Source organism: Corvus hawaiiensis, chromosome 1 (genome assembly GCF_020740725.1).
Source record: "Corvus hawaiiensis isolate bCorHaw1 chromosome 1, bCorHaw1.pri.cur, whole genome shotgun sequence".
Lineage (NCBI taxonomy): Eukaryota > Metazoa > Chordata > Aves > Passeriformes > Corvidae > Corvus > Corvus hawaiiensis.
The window spans coordinates 72,898,598-72,926,484 of NC_063213.1; the positions used below are offsets into that span (position 1 = coordinate 72,898,598).

Below are 27,887 nucleotides of genomic sequence, written 5' to 3' on the forward strand. Positions count from 1 at the left end.
CATTCGGGTAGATGAGTGTGCAGTGCTTATTTTGGGATTTTTCATGAAGTGTCTGCCCCTCTTCTTCATGAGCACAAATGGCTTGGAAATTAGGAGCTGACCTGATGCCATTTGCTGTAGTGTGTTTTAGAGCAAAGCATCACCAGTTAAATCTTCCTCGTGTCTTAGATTTGTTGTTTGTAGATCTTTATGTGTCTAATAAACTCTGTCAAAATATTCAAAGTGCTGCTGAAAAGTTAAGTGTTTAAATATTTATCAAGGCTCCTGGATCACATGCTCTTAATTTTAAAAGCTCAGAATTTTTTCATGCCACGTGTGGAACATGAATTTACTCATAAAGCATGTGCAAATGAAGCCACTTTGATTTACATATGCAGAGACTTAATTACAGAACCTTTGACACTTGCATTCAAAAAGCAACTCAAGCCTCACACTGAGTAAGTTTACTTTGATTTTCAAAAGAAGATTTTCCTAAAACTTAATGCCGCTGGCATTAAGGCACTGGCCTTTTCTGTATGAGATGCTTGTGGAATTTTCTCCTCCTTGCTGCATAATTTCAAGCTTCAATTTTAAGTTTTGAAAATGCATGCTTTCAGTAGCTTCTTTCTCAAACACTTTTGGATTGCTGCTTTAGGCCAACAGCTTCCAGATCTACTTGATAGTGTATCTACTTATTTTGATTCGGAGCTGTTTGCCACACTTGGGGTTGTTTTTTTTCTGCAGCATCCGTCTCCCAGGCAAATCAGATGGCATGGAATGTGCTCTCTGAAGACTGAAATCCATGCTTGAACAAGGATGATGCTGACAAACAAGGATGAATGGGGCTGGGGAAAACAATAGATAGTTTGAACTCTTTGCTTTGTAAATTGGCATTCTGTTTCGTATTATGAGCATGGAAACAAACATATATATATATGTTCATAAATAATTTTGACTCGTTCTGTTAACCCACCTGGCCACTTGAAGCACTGTTTATAATTCCTAGTGTATCAACACACTAGAAGTTTTAACAGATGCACAATGAGTTGCCAGCTGTTAGCAGAGTATAAAAACTGCCTGTGTGATCTTTCCTGCCTAATAAATACAGTAATTTCATGGAATCACTTAGGTTGGAAAACATCCTTAAGATCATCAAGTCCAGCCTGTAACCTAATGCTGCCAACTCCACTGCTTAAATTGTATCCCTAAGTGCCACGTCTACATCTCTTTTAAGCGCTTTTTTAAGGAATGATGATACCACTTTCCTGGGCAGCCTATTCCAGTGCTGGATAACCCTTTGGGTGAAGAAATTTTTCCTACTATCCAAATGAAATCTCCCCTAGTGTACCTTGAGGCTGTTTCCTTTCATTCTGTCGCTTGTTATGCGGGAGAAGAGGCTGACCTCTACCTGGCTACAACCCCCTTTCAGGCAGTTGTAGAGAGCTACAGGGTCTTCCCTGAGCCTCCTTTTCTCCAGGCACAAGAACCCCAGCTCACTTTCCAGACCCTTCACCAGCTCTATTGCCCTTCTCAGGACATGGTCCAGCATCTCAATGTCTGCTTGTAGTGAGGAGCCCAGAACTGGACACAGGATTCTGGGTGCAGCCTCACCAGTTCCAAGTACAGAGGGACAGTCAGGGCCCAGGTCCTGCTGGCCACACTATTTCTGATACAGGCCAGGATGCCATTGGCCTTTCTGGCCACCTGGGCCTATGCTGGCTCATATTCACCTGCCTGTGACCAACATCCTCATTTGGTGTAACCGCTAGATTTTGCTTAGCAGGCTGTAGCTCCCTGAGAGCTCAGCGAGGGTTTCCTAGGGCAGTGTGACCTGTTGCATCCCGCAGTCCATTTCGGATGGCCCCGCGATCTCGCTCTGGTCAGCTATCAGCGTCACAACCAGTAATGATGAATGAAGCGAGAAGAGTCTCTCATGAGGGTTGAGATGGCTTTAATCACATCTTGTCCTTGCGATTTCCAGAGGCAGAGAGACCCCGTGGTCTGCACGTGAGGGGGTTTTGTCAGGGGCCCAGGGCTGGTACCTGGGCAGGGTTGGGGTACAGGAACCAGTATGGAGAAACCGAGGAAGTGGCCAAGGCTAAGGGCAGAGGGGAGCAGGAAGGGGAACATGGCATCACGAAAGCAGTGGGTTAACAGGCTACTACACTCATTTGTTCTGCTGGACAGCTTTCCAGCCCCTCTTCCCCAAGACTTCAGTTAATTTAAAGCTCCTTGATCCCAGAAATAGGTTTGGGTTATCAAATTCTTTATGTGTATGTGCAAGGTGAGTCTTGTAGATGAGAGTTATAGTTTCAGCATTGTGCAGATTGTCTGTATCTGTCTGCTCTTTGTGTGTGCTTGAGGTGGCTGTAAGGGAGAGAGGGCTTGCCTCAAGCACTTGAATGACTGCTGTGTTTACAAAGCTATTGTGCTTGAAGTAGGTTTTCTTTTCCCTCCTTGGAGCATTTGGAATGGTTGTAGATACAACAGTCTTACCCTTTGCCATTCGTAACAGGAGAAGAGGAAGAATGGTAATAGGTCCTGTGGTGAGTTCATAGATGTTGCCTATGTATGGTGTGAATTCACTCTTGTATTGAGATAGATGGCTTTGTTGAAGCAGATGGAGCACATGGATAGATGACTATCTTTTACAAGTTTCTTGAAGGTCAGTGTCAAGAACATCTTTTAGCAGTCAGCATGTGGCTGTCATTTTGCATTAACATGATCTTAGACTGCTTTTGTGTTCCTTTCAGGTGTGGAGTGTATGGAATGCCAGATTTCTCATTCAGCTTATTTTTTGAACTTTTTAAGGGAACGGGAGAGGGAGAGGCATAGGCACCGTGACAGCAGAAGATCACCATCACCAGACAGATCCTACAAAAAGGATTACAAGAGAGCAGGAAGGTAAGGAAGGCTGCATGTGGTCTCTTGAGCATATGAGGCTCTGTGCATCCACTCGTGAGGTTTTGTGTGCATATGTGTCTCATTTGAAACTCAGAAAAGATGGGTGTCTTAAATTTATGATCGTATACTGATACATGCAAATGCCAGTTATCTCAAGACCTTGTAGAGTTAGAAACAGGATTAATCTCTGGAGAGTTTCACTGCTGTGTCCTAAAGACTTTCTCTTACATCTCCTGTTCTGTAAAGTACCAAAATTATTTAAAGTCATTCTATCTTCAGGTTATCATTTAGAGTCTTTTCTTATATTGCTGCTCCTTTCTGAATTCTGGATAGTTGAAATCATTACAACGTTATTGGTTTTGTAGGCAGAGGAGATTTAAAAGAAAACAAAAGCTGGTAGTTTCCTTATTCATCTTTTGAAACATTACTCTTGTGATGCATAAGGAATATCACACATTGTGTTGTTCAAAGGCATGTTAGAGTTACAGAAGTGTGGTTTCTGTATAATCTTTTTAATAAAACCTGAATTCTTTTGTCATGCCAATAGTTTGTGGGCTATGTTTTGAAACTTCTTACTGTAACTTTAGTTGTGAGTGATGTGACTTATTTTTTACTACTGAGTTCCTAACTTAGAAATAAAATTAAAAGAAATTCACCTAGAATGCAAGTAGGAATTGTAGTTTAAAATGCCATGTAATTTTTATTTTAATTCTTTAATATGGCTTAAAATAAAAAGCACATCGAATTTTAAGTCATTTTTATAGCAGTTCAGAACTACAAATTACTCTTGTACTCTTTGTGATGCAAGTTAAAAGCTGGAAAGGCAACTGGATTTTGCTGCGGTTTATATGATAGAATGATGTACTGATCTGAAGCAAACTCTTTTTCATTTTAAAACCGTCACTGTTAAAATAATAAAGAGAATTGCTTTTGTTTGCTTTCTCCCTCTAAGCCGGTCTCCAAGCAGAGAAAGAAAGAGAACCCGATGGGAGGAGGACAGAGAAAGGTGGTCTGAGAACCAGAACTCCAGCAAAGAGAAAAATTATACTGCTGTCAAAGACAAAGAATCAGAAGAGAATGCATCTGAAAAAAATGAAGAGGAAGATGAGGAATTGCTTAAGCCAGTCTGGGTTCGCTGTACCCATTCTGAAAGCTATTATTCCAATGACCCCATGGATCAAGTGGTATGTCAGTGGGAACTCTAAAATGACTGCAGACAGTCCTTTATAATAGGAACCCTTCAGCAGGATCATGTTTTGTGTCGTTTAATTCTTCTCTCTTCCTAATCATTTCAGTCTTTTAATCCCATTAGGGGCTTCATTCGTTGCTGTTCTTCTCTGTTTTCATCAGTTCCTTTTGTCTGTTAGCATTCAGATAAGTGGTACATGGAAAAGGGGGTACTTTTTTTTGTCTCCAGGAAGGAAAGATCGACTTTTTTGCCCATTATACCTGTGTTTGAGCAAAGATGCCTCAAGCACCATATACTCCTGCAACCTTGGAGATGTGCTATACCAGCAAATGAAATAATTTGTCTGCTAGTTCACCTGGTGAAGCAATGTAATGATATGCTAAAGCCTTATTAGTTATTCCCATGTTTCACTGAACTACAAAGCTCCGTCTTTCCCACCTTCTTGCTTTTTTTCATTAAATGCTGGTAGGTGTTGAGTTCTTGTGCTATATTAACACTCTCCTTTTTTTGTTCTGTTGTTCTAATTTTTTTATTAACAGGGGGATTCTACTGTGGTAGGAACAAGCAAGCTCCGAGATCTGTATGAAAAGTTTGATGAGGAGTTAGGAAAGCGACAGGCAAAGGCCAAAGCAGCCAGGCCTCCATGGGAGCCACCGAAAACCAAGCTGGATGAAGATTTAGGTAAGCTGAAATGGTGACAAAGCTCTGAAATGGAATAATCTGTAGTTAACCTGTTTTGGCAGTTGTGTGTACTTAATAATGTTGATAGGTGTTTTTTAAGTCCCTCCTTTGTATTTCATATCCATGGGAGTTTTACTGTAGCTTTTGACTGAAGCAGAGCTCAGTTCTTTACCCAGAAAGCCTGGGGGAAAGGGGAGGGTATCCATCACTACCAAATGCTAGTTTCTTGCATGGTATGAAACACCCTGAGCATGATCAGATAGTTCAGAGAATGGCATATGAGAGGTTTTGAGGAGCTCCTGGTTTTAGATTTCTAAAGAGCAAGCAAGGGTAGTGGTGATAGACTCATGCTATGAAAGCAAACATAGGAGTTTTTCTTCAGTATTGTATTTTTGTTGTGCAGGTCTGCTTAGTATGATCAGACCTCTGCAAAAGTATTAGTTTTCATAACATGCATTATCTTGGACCACCTTTATGGTCTTCTGACAGTGAAATACATCTAGCAGCATCAGATACTGGGGAAATACTGGTTGAATTATCAGGGCAGAGGTTTTTATAGCAATTTGTCTACTCAGAAGTCAGTGAAAGCTATTTTTCTTGGTTTGTTTTGTGAAAGCTGTTGTTTTCCTACTTCCAGCATTTCAGTGTTTCATAGTGTGTTTTTTAGTGCTTTAGTTCAAGAAATTTTAGCCATATCACAGTAATTTAGATACTCTGTTGAGCTTGCTTTGTAAATATTGCTTCATGTTGGCCAGGTGAGCTGCTTCAAACTTTCATATCTCATCTTAGTAACTCATTAAAAAGTCACATATCAAAAATTCTAAAGATGAATTACAGGCCTAATGACATGGTTACATGCTGATGGTATAAAAGGATGCAATGAAGAGGAAAGAAAAAGAGAAATACAGATGAAATAAAATGTGAATTCACTTTTGTAAAGGAATTCTTCACATTTTTTTTGAACAGTGAATTTGCATATATTTAAACTCCTTCAAGAATCACTAGCAAAGTAAACCGTAGGGGTTTTTAGGAGATGTTTTTTCATGTGGGTGAATCAAGGATGGGACTGCTGCATTCAACATACCTGCATAAAGCTGTCATTCCTCAGATCTCTGAGGAAGAAAGCCTGCTGCTCCAGGCTAAAATATGATAGGGCCAAGAGCAACTTCTGCATTTTCTTTTCCTAGTCTTTCTGGAGAACCTGAAGGCTCTATTCTCTTTCTTCACTGTTCTCCTGGGCTAATTTGGTGTCTGTGGCAGCTTCTCCTACAGCCATGTAGTGTCTAGTAGTTTGTCTTATTTTTTAACTTCAGTAAATGCTGTCTCTGTTCTGGCTTGTGTCAGCAGTAGTCGTGTTTTGCAGTGAGATAGCAGTGCACTCCAGGAGTGCTTTTAGATCATAAAAGGCTGATGATGGAAGAAATTCTTTACTTGGGGATGGAGAGGCACTGGAACAAGTTGTCCATAGAGAGAAGTTATGGATGTCCTATCCCTGGCAACATTTAAACCCAGGCTGGATGGGGCGCTGAGCAACCTGGTCTACTGGGAGATGTCCCTGCCCATGGCAAAGGGGTTGGAATTCGATGGTCTTTAAGGCTCCTCCCAGCCCACACCATTCTATGATTTCAATACGTGACACCGAAAAGTTCTGTGTTAGTCTTTTGAAACTCCAGCTTACTCTCATGGGTTCCAGGCACATTTTGCGCCTGAAAATAGACCTCAGTATTAATCCGTTGTAAATCAGAGAACTTTTGAAACTTAAGTCTTAGTGAATATTTGTAGGAATACACATGTGCATACTTTGTAAGAAAACACTTATTTCAGCTGAGCATAGATGACCTATGTAAACCATGTGCTCCAAGGATATATTTTAATAACACCTTACGCCAAATTATGAACTGTGTAAAAATACATCTTAATTTTAAAAAAAAGGGAAACTTTTTCCTACTGATAGTCTCTCATTTTCTCTCTCTCCTTTTTCTTTCAACTAAGGAGAGTCTTGTGTTCAGTAAATGTGTATTTTAAAACCATAGTTTCACAGTATTTGAAAGCACTGGCAGTACAGTAATATATTTTAAGTCAAAACTTGACAAATGGAAGAAATATTGCATTTTATTCCAAGAATAATAAACTTTACTTGCTTCTTGGTATATGTCTTGGCTGTGAATCCATTTATTTAAATTAGATCTGAGGATATCTGTGAAAATGAGTGACTAAAATTACGTGCATAAGAAAGGGAGTTGCTTCAAAGTACCACAGGAGATTAGAGATATGTGAGATCAAGGTTTTTGAGTGTGGAGGTTTTTTTAATATTAAGTCCAGACATTAATTCATGTTAGAGAATGCATTGCTATGGAGAAGAGAGCATGTGGAAGTGTTTTTCAGCTGTCTTTATTTCTTCTGTGTGAATCAGAGAGCTCCAGTGAGTCAGAGTGTGACTCTGAAGATGACAGCAGCTGCTCCAGCAGTTCAGATTCAGATGTTATTGACGTCATTGCAGAAATTAAGCGTAAAAAAGCACACCCTGATCGTCTTCATGAAGAACTGTGGTACAATGATCCAGGACAGGTAGGGTGTGAGGAAAAAGTGCTGGGTATCCAAAGGTCATTCTCCCAATAAACTGAAAATTCTGCGTTGTTGTCAAGCATGTAGAGTGACTTCTATTTCAAAATGCTTTCTTTACCCGTTTTCCCTTTTCTCTCTCATCTTCTTCAAAGCACTTCACTTTTGATTTCAAGAGTGTGGTTCCAGCTGATTAATCCTGTGGATTATTCAGTTGGAGTCATGTCTGACAGCATTAATAAAAACTGAATTGCTAACAGTATGCTAATGCTGTCCTTTTAGCCCTGAGATAAAGGTACACAACTGAATTGTGTGGTGGAGAAAAGGCAATATGTGTACATCCTTTACAAATTTTTCACCTTAAGCTCTCAGCTCATAATGATAAATAATGTTTTAAATATGCAGCTAATGCTTCTAATTTCTTGTCTAATGGTTCTTTTGTAATTGCATGGAGATTGTAATTCTCATTAAATGTAATTGCTGAGCTCATGAAGTGCTGTTTTGAATGTACACATTGCACAGAAGACTAGTTTTTGTTTGCAAATTCACCATCTTCATCTTTCTTACTTAAATATTTTACAATCTATTTTCTCATTTCAAGTGACATGTCAGTAAACTTATTTTTCTGGCACTTTGTGTGATGTATGAGTTTAGCGTGCAACAAATCATAATGTGAAGAGATACTGCAACACATATTGCCACTGTGGTAATTCAAAAGTCTGTTGAATATTCTATTACAGATTCCTGTTTATGCTTCTAGTTTAAAAAGAATGATTGAGCATAGCTAGCTGTTTTTATTTGTATGGAGAGCAAACTTAGCGAACTGTTTAGATATTTAACAGAAAAAGTTGTGTAGCTCTTGGGCACACTTCAAAGTAATGTTCTATGAAGAAGATTAGCGGGAAAAAAGGTGGAAAAACTGAGTTTCTTGCTGAAAAACATTCTTTCCCAAAAACTTTCTTGAGACTGACTCTTCATCTTTCTTGAAAGGGCTACAATCAATCATGGTGAGCTTGTCAGTGCTGTTGTACTTCTGTGTAGATTTTATTCGAAAACATTGAAGTTTTCATAGGTATTTATCTGGTGTGTCAGAATGCTTTCTGTCAATAAATAAAACAGGAATGATTGCCATGCACTCTGACATGTACAAGTACACTGTCTGACATGGAACTAGATTTGTAGGATGGATCTTCCCAACCCTTCGATCTGAGAAGCTTGTTTGTTAATTTGGATAATCTCCAGCAGTGCTGACAGTTGCCAGAAAATAAATTGTTAAATTCAATGCCACCACAGCGGCTTTTGCCTTACAAATGTGATCTGCTTGTTTGTGTTGCTCTGTTGGTCAAAGAAGGCATTGCCTATGTAAATTTGTAATCTCTCATCATCATTTTACCATCAATTCATGATTGTTCTCCTGCATTTTTTTCTATGAGCAGTGTTGTTAGGGACGAGCTAGAGATGTATCTGACTTGCTTCTCAAGTCTTGGCTTTACAAGTACTTCACATCTCTCTGAGTTTTGGCCTGTGCATTTAATATAAAAGAAGCAGTATTTGTGCTGAATAGTTCTAAGAATTAAGGATGAGATTTTCAAAAATAAGTGATGATTATTTAAATAGCCTCAGCAGACCCTTAGTTTTGGGGCACTGATGAGCAATTAGCTGTTGACTGTGTTTTTAACTCTCTTCTGTCTTGTTGCTGTGTAAGCCAGTGAGGAAGTATGCTTCTACCTATGAGCATGATTCAATTTCTTGGAGCCTGTTCTTCTCAGAGTATGGGAAAAACTGTGAGGACAACAAGCTGTCATGTCACTCCATTGTTAAGATTGTGTGGCTCAGTTTCCAAACGAGTAGGGAAGTTCCTGCTTCTTATGATCCTTTGCACATATGCATTGTGCCAGTTTGAAGAAACTGAGGTGAACATTTAGAGAATTAACATCAAAACTAAAAGGTTGCATCCCTGTCCCAACTCCCTAAAGCTAACATTAACAGTGGTTTAATGAGTCTTTCTTCCTGTGGTATCTTCATATTATATCTAATATATGATAATGCCATTTAGCCCCACTGTGGATGCTGTTTGTGTTTTCAGACTGCTTGTAATAGCATGGAAAGTTCTGCTGGTTTTTCTGTCGCGTTGCAAGTTTATTGTTTGGTTGGTTGGTTTTTTCCTAAGTCTAAAAGAAGTTTAATTTCTTGGATTCAAACTTTGAAACCTTGAGTTGGGAACTTACTTTGTTTCTCTGGTTTGTTTCTGGGCTTCTTTTGTTGGATTTCTGCAATGGGCATAATGTTAAGGGCAGAAAGCTTTAGGCTGTTGCAGTAGTTGATAGTCTGCATTGATCTTGGTCATAAAAGTGAAAAGAAAGATGCTAGCATTGTAATATATGCACTGGCCCTTTTTGGTATAGCTGCTTGATGCACTCATACTGAATACTCAAGTGGGCATTTCTTCCCCCTTTATCTTTTTTACTGATCTGTTCACAGGATGGATTTGAAGTGTTCCCATTAGTTCTTTAAAGTACCAAGTAAAATCTTTGAATGGTCTGCATTTCAGGGGATAGTCTTGTTCCATGGCAAAAGGCTTAGTTGAGGATGTGTTTTCAGTCAGAGAGCCCAGTGGAACTGTTTGAATATGGAGATTTCAGCATGTAAATATTGACACATACATGTTTAGGACCTGAATTTCGTTTTAGGCAGTCATCATGCTGTTTATGTGTATAAGCAATGGAAAAGAGGTGTATTATAGCAGGGTAGTAGAATTCTGTTGAGAGTGTTTTTCCATCTTGTGCTTCTGAAACAGTGATGCAGTTCTAATGCTGCTGTGCAGTTTTCTTAATATTAGTCTATACTGTTTTCAGTTTTATTGGCTTAAGAACATCCACTTAATCTAAGCATGACAGGCTTTTAGAAGCATCAGCACTCAGGGCATTAAAACCAACATACTTTCCCAAAACCACTTTTCAATACAACCAGAATCCTATTTTGTTTTTGACAGATGAATGATGGACCTTTGTGCAAGTGCAGTGCTAAAGCCCGGCGAACGGGAATAAGACATGGCATTTATCCTGGCGAAGAGGTATTAGTAATTCTAAGGATTGCAATTATGAATACAAACTTGCAGCTGTAAATTCCTGCTTGGGTTGATTTGAGGGGTCTTTCCCATGATTTACCGGCTGAGTAAAAAAAACGCTTGTGCAGCTTTAAATCATTCAGTTATGTAACCTCATATTTAAAATGCAATCCTGGTAGTGAAATCCACCTGGAAACTGTAGAAAACTTTTGCCTGTGTTTGCTTAGTTTTAGGTTTGTTTGGGTTTTTTTTAAGTTTCTGAAACACAATTATGTTAATAGAAAAGAACTTGTGATCAAAAGATCTCCTATCTTCAAGTGGATGAATACATTGTGAAGGGCCCACTCTGTGAAGTGATTACTTTAAAAGAAAAAGTAAATAGTAATCTGCTGCTGAAAGAAGCAGAAGGCTTGTCAGGAGGCATTCTTGCCTTCGCATGTAGGCTTTACAATTTATCTTTGTGCTTTTTCTTGAAAAATTTTATTTTTCAGTAGGCCTTCTTACATATATTTACCGAAACAATCTTTTATTTCTCTGCAGTTAAGGAGTTATGAACGTTTCTGTGAATTATTTGAGTTCAGAAAATTGGCTTTGGTCTGAAGCTTACTATAAATTGCTCTAGTTCAGGATCTATTCCTCCCCATGTTACATCTAGGGCTCTTCTTGCAGAGGAGGGAGAAAATTTAGGAGGAGAAAACTACTATATATAAAACTTGGTGCATGAAGGCAGCTGCTCCCTGGAACAATGCCATCTGGGAATCGCAGGTTTCACAAAATCTCCTAGGATATACTACTTCTCACAGTGTCCTGTAGATGAAACTGCCTAGTTTTGAACTAGCTTATTTGCCGCTGTCTTGTTGCAGCAGTGAGAAGCTTATTTTGGGGCTGAAGAGCCAATGTAATCACCCTGCTTACTGCGTAAGGTTTGCAGAGTGGCCAGAGCAGCGTAGTGGTGTAGCTGTCTTGCCAATGCCACAGGCCAACTTTTCTTCTGCTGTTCAGAGTAGTACCCTGCTCACTGCAGTGATTTTATTCTTTTTCCCAATGTATTCCGAGCAGGCTGGTGGCAGCCTCTGAACTGCAGCAAGTTGTATGTAGGACATACGATAAACTGGTTTTGTCTGACTGTTGAGGAGTTTAGGTCTTTACACAGGACTGCTTCAAAACAATCTGGAAGGAAACATGAAATTCCTTGTGTCTGGCTGCCTTTGGACCTCAAAGTCAAGCATTATAACCTTGTAATAGAGTGGAGTTACTCTGTGGTGATAGACTAATCCCTTCTCTCCAGGCCTCAGATTTCCCCCAAGCAGATGGACTGATACCTGTCTATCTTGATAATGTCCCTTGAGATCATCTTGTGTGATGTTCAAGCTCCTCTTCATAAACTTTTAAAACTGTGTTTCCTGAAACAAATTTATATAGGAGAGGAAATTAGTCTGGAACGTAAACAGCTAACTGTGGTGTGTAAGAGAGATGGAGAGTTAAATGGAAAATTAAAAAAAAAATCCACCTTCTTTTGCTTTTGAATAGCTTTAAAAATATTTCTTAAAGTGAAAGTGGAGATAAGGCCACACTTTCCTCCTTCCCAGAATACTTAATTATGACTACCTGCTTTTATTTAATTTTTTCCAATGCATATTTCATGGCTATTAGAAATGCTTTATTCTCTCTTTTAATCTAAATTTGCCTTGACTCTACACATAACTCTACTTATCTCTTCCTTTAAGCCCATTAAACCATGTCGCCCCATGACCAACAATGCTGGAAGACTGTACCACTATCGAATTACTGTGTCACCTCCCACAAATTTCTTAGTAAGTACTTTATAAATAATTCAAACTAGGACTCTGATTTTATTTTCAGTGACAAAAGTCATACTGCTTCTTGCTTACTCCGTGGTGGTTTTGTTTGCTTTTTTAAGACAGACAGACCTACTGTTATTGAGTATGATGACCATGAATATATCTTTGAAGGGTTCTCCATGTTTGCACATGCCCCACTAACAAATGTAAGTATGGTCATTGCTACATACTTTAGGTTTCGTACAGGGGATTTCTTTACAAGGTGCTCATTCTGCCCTGAAGCAGAACTTCTCTAAAAAAACAATACGTGTATGCTACAAACATCTTGCCAGCACTTGAGACTGGGGAAAGATACTTGTGCTAATGGAGCTCCGATTTTGTCTTGACTGATTGTGGTAAGCAGCGTCTTTGAACTGTGACTGAGGCTGTGATGTGCACTGAAGTAATGTTTTTACATGTTTTGCAGTTTGGAAGTGAATTAAAACCATGGAACAACTTGTTAAAACTGCTAATTGGATTTAAATTGGATGAGTGGGTTTATTAAGTTGGCAAAGTTTAAAAAACTACCAACAACAACAAAAAAAGTTTTCCCCTTCAAGTGACAAATTAAATTATTCAGAGCTCCACTCTAAACTCTAAAAGGTTTTCTCCCTTCTTAAAACTTACTTAGATGTCTCCAGTACTTTATAACAGCTGTTCAGCTTCTTCAGGACCTAGCAAGTTATGATTTTTAGTAAAAGCTGTAGGTACATACAGGTGTTTGTGTTTTGAAAGCAAGTGTAACAAGAAAAGGACATGACTGGTACCTGACTGCCTTGCTTTTCTAGTATAAGCTGAGTTAGCCAAACATGAATGGAAAATATGCAAATACTTCATTTCTGTACACTAGAAGATTTTTTTGTTATCTTGGTTATTTCAAGGTTTTCTCAAAAATTCAGTGTGTGTTAGTTACTGTGGTTTTTATATCTATTACTAGCAATATCACCAATGCCACAACTCAGTGTAAGAATGGTTATGAGCACAGGACTGGCATGTAAGGATACTGGAACTGAGAAGCACTGAGAAGAAATTACTTCTGACAGTTTGCTTATGTAATGGATATGAAAACTTCACTTTTGGTGGTCAGGGGAAGGGACTCTTGTTGATAAGTGAGAGAATGGAGTTCAGCCTCTGACATGGCAATGGGAAGCACTGCTGCCCAGTAGCATTAACTCAGCCTCAGGATTCAAGGCAAGTTTATGTCAAGGCTTTACGTTTTCACTTTGCTAATGAGCAAAAAGGAGCAGTTTTGTTTTATTCACGTTAAAAGAATAAAGAGACCCTTCTTATCTTTACAATTTTTGTGTCTGCTATGTGACAGCAAGGCAGAGAGTTACAGAAATCTTTAATATACAGACAACAAGGAAAACTCTTCTTTGATTGAATGGTTAGAGAATCTATTAAGCTGTAAAGTGCATATCTGCATATGTTTTTTTTCTCATTCCAGATAGGGGAAGTGATCAGCTACAAATGATTACTTTTTTACAGAGTTGAATACAAAGCAATACTGTGGTGTCAATTCCTGCTACTAACACATATAAAGCCCTTTGGAAGGAGTCTCTTGATGTCATGATATGATTTTTGGCATACAACATAAAATCTGCTCTTTGAGGGACTCTTTGGAACATATTTGATAAAAGAGAGGTAGCAAAAGGTAGTAAAAATAGAGATCTGAACACCAACATCTTTGCATTAACCAAATTTCTGTAGTATGAAGTCTTAGGTTTGCACTTAGGTTATTACTGAGTTACTGCTGTTATTACTGAGTAATAAATGAGCAGCTCAAGTATTAGGGAAAGTGTTTAGTACCGTCATAGGAAAAATTATAATTTTCATATTATAAATACCAAACCAATTTTACATTACCAACCACATGTTCTTTTACTGTGTATTTGCTTGTTTACATGGAACTCCAGTTCATGGAGATCTTAGTTGTGGTCAATTCTCTAAAGTATTCAACTTCTAGTTTAAATTATGTGTTAGCAAGTAAATAAATAATCCCTATACTTTTTTTAAAGCCTCATTGCTTTAAGTATGACAGGTTTTCATCTTCTCAGATTCTAAATGGTTTATTTAATGGTATATTCCAAGGTTTTGGGGGGGGGGGGGTGTATTCACATTTGATACTGTATCAAACTGTAAGAAATGCAGTTTTGTTTGGTCATTGGTTGCAGCTTCTCAATGTATCATGCAGATAACAATAGATTTTTGTAGTCAAAATAGTCAAATGTTTGGCAGGGGGCTGTAAGAAGATGCAAGCAGAATATTGCACCTCTGCTATGTACGTTGATTTCACTGCAACCCCATCACTGTTCAAATATTTATTTGTATGCTTACCAGTGTAAAGTAACCTTGGGTTCCTTCACTTTCAGAAATCATGGAATTATTCTAACACTCTTTTATACCTTTGAGGCCAGTGAGTAGTAAAATTTGGTAAGAGCTGTAGATGTGTAAGGGAAAATTCGGCATTTTTGTAGTCTTTTAGGAATTTAGCTTTTTTTCTCTGAAAATCCCATTTAAAAAAATGAAGCACCTTCAGCAATTTATGGACCATAAAAAGATGAAAAAAAGGAATTAAATGTTTGTCTTGCTAGCTTGTCAGGTGAAATTCTGAGAATATTTATTGCATTAAATTAGTATAAAACTGTAACTTTGTCCCTAAGCTATTACATTATGTTGCGTTGACTTAAAACTACATTTTAAGACCATAGAGCTGACACAATTGGCAGTGAGCTAAAAACACCTTGCTTTCAGATCACTGTATCAGTCTGACATATTGTGTCACAAACAACAGATTCACTTGGAGGGAGAGAGGATACAGGTTGTCTGAGGTTTACAGGTGTACTTTTCCTTCTAAAGAAAATTTCATCTCCAGTAGATGGCATTATTGAACCTTCCTTCACCATTGTGTTTTATTAGCATTGTCAGCATTGTGTTTTATTACCGAGGTGAAGGCTGGAACTGGTACTCTGTTTACAGGTGCCTGTGTTCTTGTCTTTGCATGATCCTCCAGAGCAGCTGTTATAGTAAGTGCCCTTTTCAGCAGACAGTAATACCTTTGCATATAAAATTGTATTAACTATACATTTAATGCTGTATAGTTTTTAATGCTGAATTTCTCTCTTCCTTCCAGATTCCTCTATGCAAAGTAATCAGGTTTAACATTGACTATACCATTCATTTCATTGAGGAGATGATGCCTGAGGTAAGATGGATAACTAGTCTAGAAGTCAGAGTGGGTTATGAATTGTTGATATGTTTAAGGATTAAACTCTTCAGTATCCCACCTTGTGAAGTCTCTAAGAGACTGGCTCTGTTCTGAAGGAGTGGCTGAAACAGAACTTGCACTTACAGGTACTAGCATAAATCTATCTACCTAGGCTATCATATATTAAAAACAAATAGTAAGAAGTGCTTATATCCGTAGGTTCCTTTTATTTTAAATTATATACAGTATCTGTAAATTGAGTTAGGCATTACCATTCTCTTACGTATGACAAAAATAAGGCATATGGAGGTACTCCTTTGCCAGGACCATATAAGTCAATGGCAGAGCTGAAACTTAATCAGAAGTTGAAGCTCTGAAGATTGCTTATCAGTACTAAATATAAGCTATTGTCAAAACAAATTTCCTGTGGATACAAGCAAAGCACATTGAGTTCATAATCTGTTTGTGGTGGGGTTTTTTATTACAAATTAATGCCTGGTGGAGCCAGTTTGCAAAGTAAATTGCTGCAGTGGAACAGTGTGTGTAGGTACAGAAACACCCCTGCATATTAACTACAAAGATAGGATCACTATTTAATTTAGTCACATATATTTAAATTTTTCTTTCTAATTATCTTTTTTTTGTTGCTCAATGGCATCTAAATATATGCAACAGCCCTGAAATTCCTCAGAAAGACTAAAGTGATCAAAGCAATGAATTTCTTGTTAGTGAATGTACTGTGTTGTCTGCAAATCTTGAACTGAAACAACAAACAGCTACCAAGCAAAACAGGGAAGTGAACATTTTGGGGGACTTCTGGATTATTTGCAGACCATCTTTACTAATGACTTGTGAAACAGATTGTGGTATTAAGTTTGGAATTTATGGCCGATATCGTACATGCACAATTTATATCAGTCTGGTTTTGTTTGTTCGGGAAAGTTTATAAGTTCCTTCATTGAAGGAGCCAGTTCCTTGCTTGATGAAAAGAATCCCTTTTCGGTTTTTTTTTTCTCTTTTTGTCCTTTTTATTCTTCTTCTGTTGGCTACTGAAGTCATAATCCTCAATTTGTCTTGTGCTCACACTTGCTATGGAAATGATATGATACCACAGGTGGTGATTTATAAACATTTATTATGAGCATTTGGGAAAAAGTGAATTATGAGAAAGATATTTCTCAGAAATGTGTCATCTGCTCATCTTGCTCAGGTAAAAGGGGTTTTAGTGCTTGGCAGATTATTGCAGACTCATAATTTCTGCCTATACTGTTGGTTTGGACATTGAATGAAGAAGATTCAATACCATTCTTTCTTGACAATGCTTTCTGAAGAGAGGACTGTGCTATGTTAGAGTAGATGATCAAAAATATATCAATACTGTTTCCAAAACCCAGTATTTAGTAGTTGGCAAATATGAAGGCACTGCTTTTTCATAGTGTTTTATTTAACTATATATGAATGGCATTATTTGTATTGCAGTATTATATAATTATAATTTTGGTCTATTTTTTTGTTTCCCCAGAATTTTTGTGTGAGAGGCCTTGAGCTGTTTTCTTCATATCTATTCAAAGATATTTTGGAGTTGTATGACTGGAATCTTAAAGGTAACATTGATTTTGAGACGGTCCTCAACATTACAATGTAACCTCTGTTTTCCATAAGAGGGACAAACTTCATTTATTCTTCAAGAAGATGAAATTAGAGATCAATCATGTGAGGTGTAGCAGTGAAAATGCACAAACTTGGCACTGTATTTTCACAAATAAATTAAATTTCTGCCGTAATCCAGAACTTTTGTTTTTAATCAAACAGTAAATATTACTGTGTGTTTAATATTACAGAGTATCATGTGCATGGTATTTTGAAAGCCAAGGTGTCAGGTAAACTATTGTCTCTTTTTACAAGCTAACAAACAAGTTACTCATACTGTATTTCTCTGCAGTCAGCTCAGAAAGCAGTGACATACAGACAGCTGTGGAGGAATAGTGTTGTCATTATAGCTGAATGTTGTTGTCTTTTGACAAGATGAAAATACTGGTTTCCGTGAAGACTGCAACGAAAGAGAATACTTCGCATGGTCTAAAAGAGAAATGAGAGTATCAGAGGAGTTACATTTCAGTATCTGTAGGTCTGTTTGGGTGTTGTGACTTTGTGGAGATTCACTCTGCACAGGAGCACACAGGTTTAATACATTTTGTGTAGCCTTTGGTTTGATGATATATTCTAACATTAGTGTTGTCTTTCCTATCACTGCTTCTGATTGTTCTTTCTTTTTTTAGCTTCTGATTGTTCTTTTTTTAGCACTTACTGGTTGGTTTAGTTTTTATTTTCTTGAAAGCTTTATATGATGAATAGGAAATGAAAAAAAAAAGCCCACAAAACAGTACCAAGGAAATTTCCATGTTATCTTTGTTTTGGTAAGCAAAACCACCCCACTAATTGGAGGAGATTAAATAAACTAGTGCTTGTACCTATAAGGCTTAAATGAAATAATTAACTGATTATATAAACTAATATTTTTGTATTACTGTTTCTTTTTAAAGTACTGGGGTTTTTTTTGTTAGGTTCTTATTATTTTTAAATTATTTTAGATTTCTTTTAAATTATCTGTGTGAAAGCTTTCACTACAAGTTGTCTCTCTGTTCTTTTTTTTTTTGTTACTTTCTGGATTGAAACTTAAGCCCTGTCAAATGTAATCACCATTCATTGATTTCATCTGCAGCAAAGTTGCCTCTTTTCTTCTTTTGCGAATATGTTGGAAAATTTTCTGTATTTTTTTTGTATTTAAGGTCCTTCACTTGAAAATGATTCTGTTTCCTGTCCCAGATATCACTTCATGCCGCGGTTTGTGAGATTTCTTCCAGGTAATGTTTGTATTATATATCGTTATACAAATTAGATCTAAAAAAAGCTTTAAAAAAGAAACAAAACCCAAAAAATCCCTATCCCCCAGGAGAAAACCTCCACAGAAAAACCCTTATTGCAAGTCAAATGGTTCAGTCAGTGCAGAGATCTGGTGCTTCTGCCTGAAGTCTTTAGTGCTTGCAGATGGTTTACTAAGAACTGGAATTCAGATGGACAGGCCAAGTCCTGCTTCCAGCTTTTGTCTCTGTTGTCATTTTAGGCAGTGCTGTGTCCTCCTTGTCCTGCTCTGCGATGGTGCTGTGGCATTTGCAGAGTGCTGTTATCTAATCTCTCACATTTCATCTCCCACCTGCTCTTCAGGATACCATGTGGTTAGATTACAATTCGGGATGTGCAAGGGTCAGCATGATTGGGCACCCCTGAGCACATGCTCTTCTGATTGTTTCTTTATCCTAATGCAGGCTTAGACCTTGCAGCAAATAGCGATAGACAAAAGCCATCGTTCCAACGCAGTTCAACCCTGGCCTGCCAGCCAAGGACAAGATTCCGTGTGGAGCATTCAGCTCATTTTGAGTGAACAGTTTACAGAGGCATTTAACACATCCTAAGATACCAGGACAGACTTTCAGTTGATGTAAATGTCATGGCTCCATTGGAAATGTGTCCTGCTGAGATCCTGCCAGTGATTGCTCCAGGAGGGTTGTGTGGACAGAAGGATGTGTTTCAGCTGTGGGATTTAGGGTGCAGATGAAATATGGAACAACCTTCATCAAGAGAGCTGTGACCTGGAGGTGCTTTCTGCTTTGGGCTTTGAAACTTAGTTGGGATATTAATTATAGCTGGAGCAAAATGAGTTTTGGCTCGTTACTGTGGAGAGTACTGATGGCTAGATGACTGTATTTCTAATTGTTGTTCCTTCCTGGATACACAGCACTGTTCAATCAGAAGCAGAGCTCTGAGGCTTGCTAGCAAACATTGATTTGGTTTTGCTGAAGCAATTTACAAAATAAGCCATCAAGCCACATGTGGCTGATTAACTTGACCTCATCACAAAATGAGAACAAGTTTGTCCTGCCTGGTTTGTGTAGCTTGAGGGTGCATTCCTGTTTAGGGTTTTTATATTCTGATTTTTTTTTTTTTAATTTTAGTTTAGAAGTCAGCTCTTTCTGTGCTATTGGGTTGTTTATGGATGAGGAGGGATAAGTCTCTAAAATATGTATTCCTGTGTGCTGCTTCTTCTTTAAGGTCCCCAGCCTTCTAACTCTTTTAAAAGTATCTTTTTCCTGATATTTCTGCATATATAGTCGCCTTTTAGCATCTTTTTGACAGGGTTTTTTTTTAATCAAGCTTTCATTTTTTATTGGTTATTTTTTGAGATACCCATGAAGATTTTTAATTTTCAGAGAGTGGAAATCTATTTCCTTCAGGTATGCTTGCAGAACAGTACTTAGGTCTAATCAAAGAAGATGTTGGTGCATCAGATCTCCACACATCCATCAGCTGTCTCTTTAAAGATAGAAATGAATTGCTGATTTCCCATGCCCTCTACTTTTTCTTTCTTACTTTCCTAACATGGTCTAAAAATAATGAGGTTTGGGATGTCAAGTTTTCTATGTGGATTTACTTGAGGACAGGCCTTGGGGTAGCTCTGAGCTAGTCATACCAGGTTTACTGCGATGCATAGCATGCAGAACAGTTGCTGTATTGTATTGCCATAGATTTTTATGGTGATAAATATATTCAGAGAGTAAAAGACTAGAAAAAACACATTTGAGGTCCCAAGTACTGCATATTGTGGCCCAGAAAGGGTCTCAGACTTTCATTTAGCACAGCAGTCTATCGCAGCCTGTACACACTCTTCAGTGGGTAAGGATACACATATATTTTAGTGATTGGTATATGTGGGCTACCTCTTGCATAAGAGTAAATCCAGTTGCTGACAAAAAACAGTCTTGTAAGTGGAGTCCCCCTTCAGTTTGAAGGAAAACTTTGCACATTTAAAATTCTGTCCCTGTAGCTATTTAGAAGTGTTTTCTATTTCCAGTGAGGTTTGGGGGTGTATCTTCCCCACTTAAGATTCCCTCTTGGAGTTTAAGTGAGTTAATTGTTCTGAGAAGCCAAGTTACACCATTCCCTTTCATCATTTCTATGCAGTAGTGCTGGAATCCCAGCTGAGGTAAGAGGAAGGCTTGTACATGTCTTGTAGGGAACATCATCTTACACAGTGCTGCAGTTGTGCAGCAGCTCTGCAAGGCTTTTCCAGTGTGCCTGGGATCACACTCCTTGTGCTGTGGTGTCATCCCCCATATTGCTCTAAGGTTTTACTTCTGGTTTGTCACCATTTCTCTTTTGTGGGTGTAGTGAGAGAGAGAATATACTCAGTGGCTGGACCAGATTGTTTCTGCTCCCTGGGGGAGGGAAATCAGCATTTGTGCTCTGGGGGGATGAAACTTGAAGATTCCTCTGTACCTATGGATTAACACCCTGCTATTAAAGGAGGGAATTGGAGAGATGTATGTCAAAATTAAAGCATTGTGGTAACATGGAGTGACTTCTCATTTACATGAGCAGACATATTGAATTTGAATAGCCAGTGTCTTCTGAGTGGTGATCTGTCAGGACCATCACTCACCTTTCACGTTTGCATATTCACATCTGTAGCTGGCTACCTGAAGCCAATCAGATTATAGTGTCTTCTTGCTACAAGCAGCCTTTGCTGTGCATTTTTCCTGGGGTCTCAGAGGTATTTAGTAATTTTCACATGCCCTTGATTCATTTAGTGACAGAAGACAGCATGAGGCTCTTTAGTCTTCATTACTGCAGTTAGAGCATGTAAGCACTACAGATGAGTTTAAAGTGCAGGGATAGCTTGCTACATTCATCCAGAAGTATTCTGTAAAATTTTGAGTGTTCTTAAAAACTGCTGCATAATGCCTAAAGGCTTTTTAACTGTTGTTGTAAAAAGAATGATAAAATTGTGAAAAGGAAGATATAACTGGACACCATAACTGATTGTTCTGCCTACTCATTTTAAAGTTTATTCAGGCAAGTTAGAAACTTCAACTTTACAGTACGATGGAACTGTTACTCTCTTCACCATTACTGTTACTGCTTTAGTTTAGCAAAGTTTTTATGCATGTACAGTATTCATCAGTAAAACATTTGCCTTGATACTTGTCAAATCACTTAAGCATTTTGCATTTTATTTTGCTCATACAAATGGTTTGTATTCTGCATATTTTCTCTTCTGCACATGCTTTAGGAGTGAATCTCTGAAATGTGTTTTATTTATTTATGGTTTTAAGATGGAGGAAAAGAAGTACTCTCAATGCATCAGATTCTTCTCTACTTGTTACGATGCAGTAAAGCTTTGGTGCCTGAAGAGGAGATTGCCAACATGCTTCAGTGGGAAGAACTGGAATGGCAGAAATATGCAGAAGAATGCAAAGGGATGATTGTTACCAGCCCTGGCATGGTAGAAAAAATAAATAATTTTTTGTTTTTGTGAACAATCCAATGACATGTACACATCTTGTTTCAGAGAGTTTGTCACAGGCTAAATTAGAACAGGAAAAGGTGACCAGTGGCAGTTGCTGATTGCAGTAGGAACAGTTTATTGACTTGTTCCAACCCTGAATTGTCCCTTCTGCTGCTGTACTGAAGGGCATATTTTCAGATGGGCACTGTTTCAATGTGCATGTTAAAAGGAACAGCTATACTTTATGTATGTAAAGCTTCCCTATTTTCTCAGACAGTTTTTATGTGCATGATCTCATTCTCTTTTCCCAGACACAGCACCAGAGAAATAGTAACTGTTTGCTATTTACTTTCTTCTTCCTCTTTTGACCCCCTGTTGACAGCTCTATTCCATGTGTGCTATCCTGATACTGCCTTGAATATGGAAACGGTGTTTTCTGCTTATTTCTGTGTTGCTCTCACTCACACTGAGGAATTTTGTGTACATTAATTAATGCATGTATTAATTTTCAATGCCTAGTTTGAAACCCCTAAGGCCTTATTATTTTTGGAACAATTGGTATTTTAAAGTACATGTTCTCTGAGTACAGCTCCTTTCAACTCCGGTGTTTATTAATTCAGCCCATTATTCTGACTTTCACTTTTAAGAAATGTGGGTCACAAGAATAGATGAATGTCCGCTAAAAACTGCAGGGGTTGTATTTGTATAGTTTGGTCAGTATTGCAAAATGGTATCTTAGTAGTAGAGGCATATTTTGGACCTAATATTTGCAACTGACATGCAGCTTTCTAAGTAGTAATACCTTTCTTTTTCTGACTTCATTTTCCTCCTTTGCTCATAGCTCAAATTTTTAGTTTCTGAAGAAAAAGTGTAACGTGATACCATGCCTAAGAAGGAATTTAGTTTTTCAGCTGAAAAACCTGACCCCAAACTGCAGCCAGGGTGACATGCTAAATACATTGTCCAAGTTCATAATTTAAAGTATGGCAGCATAACATTTAGTAAACTACTTAATAAGAGAATAATAACTTGGGTCAGATAATTTTTCCATTGATTTCACTCTGAGTAAAGTAAAACTTTTTAAACAGCAAGAAAATTGGACTGTTTCTGGGAACATGAAATACAACAATACACATGAACTCTCACTGTGGAAAGTCTACCTCGGCTGCTTTAAATTAGTGGTAAGCCAGAATCCAATAGTAGAAATTGTTAGACAACCTGAACAGCCTTAACTTGCCTGTGGCTTCTGTGATACAAGGTACATGCTGGTCCACAAGTTGTCAGCATCTGAATGGTATACACCAACATAACTTCAGTTATTTTGCTGAAGATGTGCTGATTTCAGCTAGCTGAAAACTCACTTTTTTGTTTAGCATGAAGGAACGCATGTGTGTTCGTCCCTCGTGTCATGGAACTCTAAATGTCTGTGTGTACAAGGCAGTGTGATTTGTGAAGTGGTAGTGTTATTTCTGAGGTCTTGTGGGATTTTTTACTGGCAAACTTTGCGTTCTACGTGGCAGCGTTTTTAGAGATGTGTGTGGACATCAAAATATGTAAGCATAAAAGAAATCTGTAGCGCTTTGAAATGTCATGTTATAATGGCATCATTAGTACATGTTTTTTCTTTCAAGATTGCAGTGACCTTCTTAATTTGTGGATTTTTCCTGTGTGTTGCAGCATATTGTACTTGTAGGAACCCAGAGTGGAGAGAATATTTCTCTGCCTGTTTTGAGGGTTTTCACCCCCCTGAACAACACAGCTTTTGACCTCTGTCTGTGGAAAAAACTGCCTACTCTTAGAGAAGAACTAGAAACTACACAGGTGTAAATTAGGTGATTGACTAATATGTAAGATTGTCACAGGGTTAAAAATTTAGAGGTTTTGGGTTTGTTAATGTAGTAAATAGATAAAAGCAAAAAACATCAAAATGGAGGATTGTTGTTGTTCTCCAAACCTCCTTCTTCTTCTTCTACATCTCCATATTCTGCAGTAGAAATAGTTTGGGATTATTGGACAAAGAATTCTGCAGTTCCTGGCTGTGTTACTGAATAATTGGCAGAAAAGTAAAAATAATGTACGTTTTTAGTAACCATTGGTTGATTTACCTTTAAAAAGCCGTGTAATCTTGATAATTGGGCTTTCTCCTGCATTCTCTGCCTTGTGCTATGTCTGGATCACGCTAGTGACTCTTTTTCTCTGATAAGACTTAATAAACAACCATCAAGAAACAGCGAAGGCTGAGAGTCCCGTTTGTCTCTGGAACTCCTAGCAAGGACTTTAAAAACTCCCTCCCATCAGGAGAGGTTTGATTACGGCACGATCAGTGTCAATACTGATTATGAATGTAAGTGAAAAACAGAGTATGAAACTATTATCTATGCATTTTGCAACATTAGAAGATAAAACAGTTCTATTGGAGAGACAATGTGAAACTATTTCAGAAAATGACAGCTCTTCAGTTCAATTACATCCACTTGACACAGCAGAGTAAAAACACTGAATTTTGTTTTGCTGCACAACATTTCTTCAGAAATAATAATTCCTCTTGTGTTCAAATCTAGGTTTTATGTGTGTGTTTTATTTTTTTCAGTGGGAGGTGTATATATATATATATATGCATGGTGGAGAAGGGAAAAAAGCTTTAATAGGATATAAATCCCACTTAAACAACTAACAATGGTTCAGCATTGTTTAAAATTATTTAACTTATTCATGGTGATTTATTAATTCAATGAAACTTCGTGTTGAAATAGATTGAGAAGTTCACAAATTTTAGTCATCTTTCATACTTCATTCTTCCTAAAATACTGATGGTTTTCTCACTACTGCATAGATAGATATATATATTAACATACTTCTGTGCTACATCTGCGTGCTACATCTGCATGCTATTTCATGTTGTGTTCTAATGTCAGCAGTGCCTTGGTTGATGAGATTTGGATAGGAAACAAAAATAACAGGTCTCTGTTCTGCTCGAATTTCTTTGGTTTTGATGTTACTTTAAAGGCAAGGTTGTCATTATTGGATAGTCTATCAAAGCACTTTTAAAAGAGCACAGGGATAAAACTCTGGAAGAATAACATCTAATTTGCTTGCATCCTGTCTGCTGGTGTGCAATTTATACTTGATGTTTCTGTATGTTGCTGTTTGTTCACTTAACCTTCAGAAAGGGCACTGGAGAGAAGGCTGGTGTTCACGATGAAATAAAAAACCACAGCCCAGCTACACCCCTCTCATAACTGTCAGTGAGGGAGCAGTTGTGATTAAGGCTTGGAGAAGTTCTTTTGTCCTGGTTGTTATCAGCCACCTGTGAACAGCTGTGTAACTGAGGGACAAAATGCAAGGCAGCATCATGGAAATGAAGAGAAGGAGTCTGGTTTTGAGTGGTCCTGAGGTCACGCATTTGACACAGACTATGTGCATAGTGGAAGATTGCCTTTTTACACTTTTTGAGTATCTCATTGCTTCTGTTTAAGTATCTAAAATGTGTCTGTATTTTTTTTTTAATGTATTGATTATAATTGGTATAATTGAGTATAATTATTGTTTCATATTCTGTTAATACACCAATCCTCTGATTCTCAGAGGATTGGTGTATCAAGGCTGCTTTTTTAAGGGGGACAAAGATGGGAGAAGTTCCTCATTTTAATATTAATGTTGGGGAGAACCAACAAACAACTTATGAGAAAATAAAAACTTTTCAAGCTGGCTTTGTGCAACCCCCAAAATAACAGATAAACTTAAATATCAGGACTTTAAGCTCTTGTTTAGGGAACAACATTCTGTCTGCTACAAATCCTGGCCATTATTTTCTTTAGGGTTTTTTTTGTTCTAATCCTTTTTTATAAGTGCTGTGGGCAAAACCTTTTTATTTTTTTCTCTTTCTTTTTTTTTTTGTGAACCCAGCAGCTTTAACTAATTTTAAAAATTTAACTACCTATGTTAAATCTTAACTAACCTAATTTTTTTTTTTTTTTTGGCTGGGGACTTGTAACTTTATGTTCAGTCATCTTGTCTAAAGGGAATCTGATAAACGTTTTTCCCTTGGAAAATATTTCTGTATCTGAAAGTCAAGCTTTTAAGTAAGTTTTTGTTTTTCTAGAATAGATTGTAATTGTGGCCATATATAGAGTTGACTTTGCTTATCCATGCAGAAAATTATTCCTGTGAACAGTTCTGCCAAGGTGGTTTGGAGGGTAAAAGCTTTGTTCTTGACACAGTTTTTGTTGTTTTGTGAAGAGAATGGTGGGAGCTGTTTCTGTAACACTGAAACTCATCTTTGAGAAATTCACAGTGCTAAATGAGAAGTTTTGAGATGCAGGTAACTAGAAGTAATGCCCTTTTTCTGAAACCTAAGACAAGCAGAATATATTGGCCTATTCCAGCTGATTTCAAAGTGGGGAGTCAGCAGGCACATTGCAAAACAGCTTGACAGGTAAAGGAGAAGTTGTTTACTTGGAGACCAACTGTGCCCCTTCAGCTGAGTTTTTAAATATGCTGGGTAAGTGATGAAGAGCTCTGTGAGCAGCATGTCTGCTACGGTGATGTGCAATTACTTACTCTACATTTATAGAGCTGAAGCAAAAGTTGCCTTCTTTTCCACTGTCCTTTTTAACAATAAAAAGAACTTCTGTTTTGAACTGTAAAAAGGGCAAAAGTCTCTTCATTATACAAAACTGTATTCCTCCTTGTACACATCAGCATGGGAGCCTTTTCTGAGAGTAGCATGACGGATTTTTTTTTATGCTGTTTAGTCTGTGTGATTGAATGGATCTAATAATGCCTTCCTTTGCTTTGGGAAATCATGAACAGAACTAAAATTAGAGAGGTAACCTGATCTCAGCAAACTGCTCTAGCATGTGGGTTCTTGGATGCCAGAATGCTAATCCTAATTTTTATTTCTGGTGTGATGCTTGACCAGAGAAAGTTGTTTTAAGTTCTTGGAAATAGTCAAAGTAAATTTCCAGATGATTAAAATTAAAAGGCCTTTTTTTTTTTTTCCCTCTGAGTGGTAGGTCAATTAACTTTGTTTCAGTTATTGTTGTTGCTAAATGTTTATAATAGTATTAGTGATTGGTTTAATGTGCGTATTATTAAACTTGGAATGTTGTTGCTTCATGTTTCCTGGATAGTGTGGGATTGAGGCAGTAAATTTTCCATGAAGCTGTTGTCAATTTAGTTGTATTTTGTTTTTTTCTCCTAGAAACCAAGCTCAGTTCGTATTGATCAACTGGACCGCGAACAATTCAATCCTGATGTAATTACTTTCCCTATTATTGTGCACTTTGGGATACGACCTGCTCAACTCAGTTATGCTGGAGATCCTCAGTAAGAAGCTTTTCCTCCTTTATTTTGTTCAGGGACTCATTACTGTTGTCATTCATGCCTTAAATAGGGCTTGGTTATGTGCTTAGGTGAGTCTGATACAAAGCTTAGTGCTTATGACACTGGGCACAAGCTCCTGCAAATTAGAAAATATAAGGTATAACTGTTTCTCTGCAGTAATTCAGGATCTGCTGAAGTAAACGTGCATGTATGTGCAGTATGATACTTCTTAACCTGAGAACAGCTCTTCTGGGTCCAGCAAAAGGTGGTTCCTCAAGCTCCACATCATTCCTCTGAGAGGCCAGTGGTGGGTTTTCAGAGAGAGGATAACGTAACAGGAAGGCAGAGAGGGAGAAATGGTTACCCAAGCTTCCTAATGTCTGTAGCATATAGACTCCTGAGCTAGAGGATGTCTTTAGGTCATTTTGTTAAACAGCCCTGAATTGATGTTTTAAAATTTCTCAAATCACTGTTTGAATCTTTTTATGCTACTTGTAGGGAGAAGATTTCAGGTAATCACTTAACCAGTACTGTTGTGCATCGTATGCAGAAGGGCTTATTTTTATTTCAGAGCTGCTACTTGATTGTTTAATTAGATGTTCTTCAGGTCTCATATCTAATGAGGACTAATATAGCCAGGTTCTGTTTGATTTCTTCATGATGTTTGTTTCTTGCATACTGTTATGTCCTACTTAATCATCTCTTTCTATGCTTTGAAGGATCATGTCTACATAGTGTTTCCTAGCTTGGAAGCTCTTGCACCCATGCTACTTTTCTCTGTACTTTTT

The 27,887-nt window shown here is 37.8% G+C and overlaps 1 protein-coding gene across 2 annotated transcripts in view; it reads left to right on the forward strand.

Moving 5' to 3' along the window:
- Nucleotides 1-27,887, forward strand: part of DROSHA (drosha ribonuclease III) — a 74,858-nt gene that overhangs the window by 4,344 nt on the left and 42,627 nt on the right. For both annotated transcript variants that reach the window (XM_048310989.1, XM_048311000.1), the window contains 12 exons: nucleotides 2,791-2,883; nucleotides 3,836-4,067; nucleotides 4,612-4,753; nucleotides 7,167-7,321; nucleotides 10,308-10,388; nucleotides 12,110-12,196; nucleotides 12,304-12,390; nucleotides 15,357-15,428; nucleotides 16,954-17,035; nucleotides 18,221-18,295; nucleotides 21,602-21,771; nucleotides 26,978-27,102. In XM_048310989.1, the coding sequence (XP_048166946.1) occupies nucleotides 2,791-2,883; nucleotides 3,836-4,067; nucleotides 4,612-4,753; nucleotides 7,167-7,321; nucleotides 10,308-10,388; nucleotides 12,110-12,196; nucleotides 12,304-12,390; nucleotides 15,357-15,428; nucleotides 16,954-17,035; nucleotides 18,221-18,295; nucleotides 21,602-21,771; nucleotides 26,978-27,102 (1,401 nt within the window). The remainder of the gene's footprint in view (nucleotides 1-2,790; nucleotides 2,884-3,835; nucleotides 4,068-4,611; nucleotides 4,754-7,166; nucleotides 7,322-10,307; nucleotides 10,389-12,109; nucleotides 12,197-12,303; nucleotides 12,391-15,356; nucleotides 15,429-16,953; nucleotides 17,036-18,220; nucleotides 18,296-21,601; nucleotides 21,772-26,977; nucleotides 27,103-27,887) is intronic.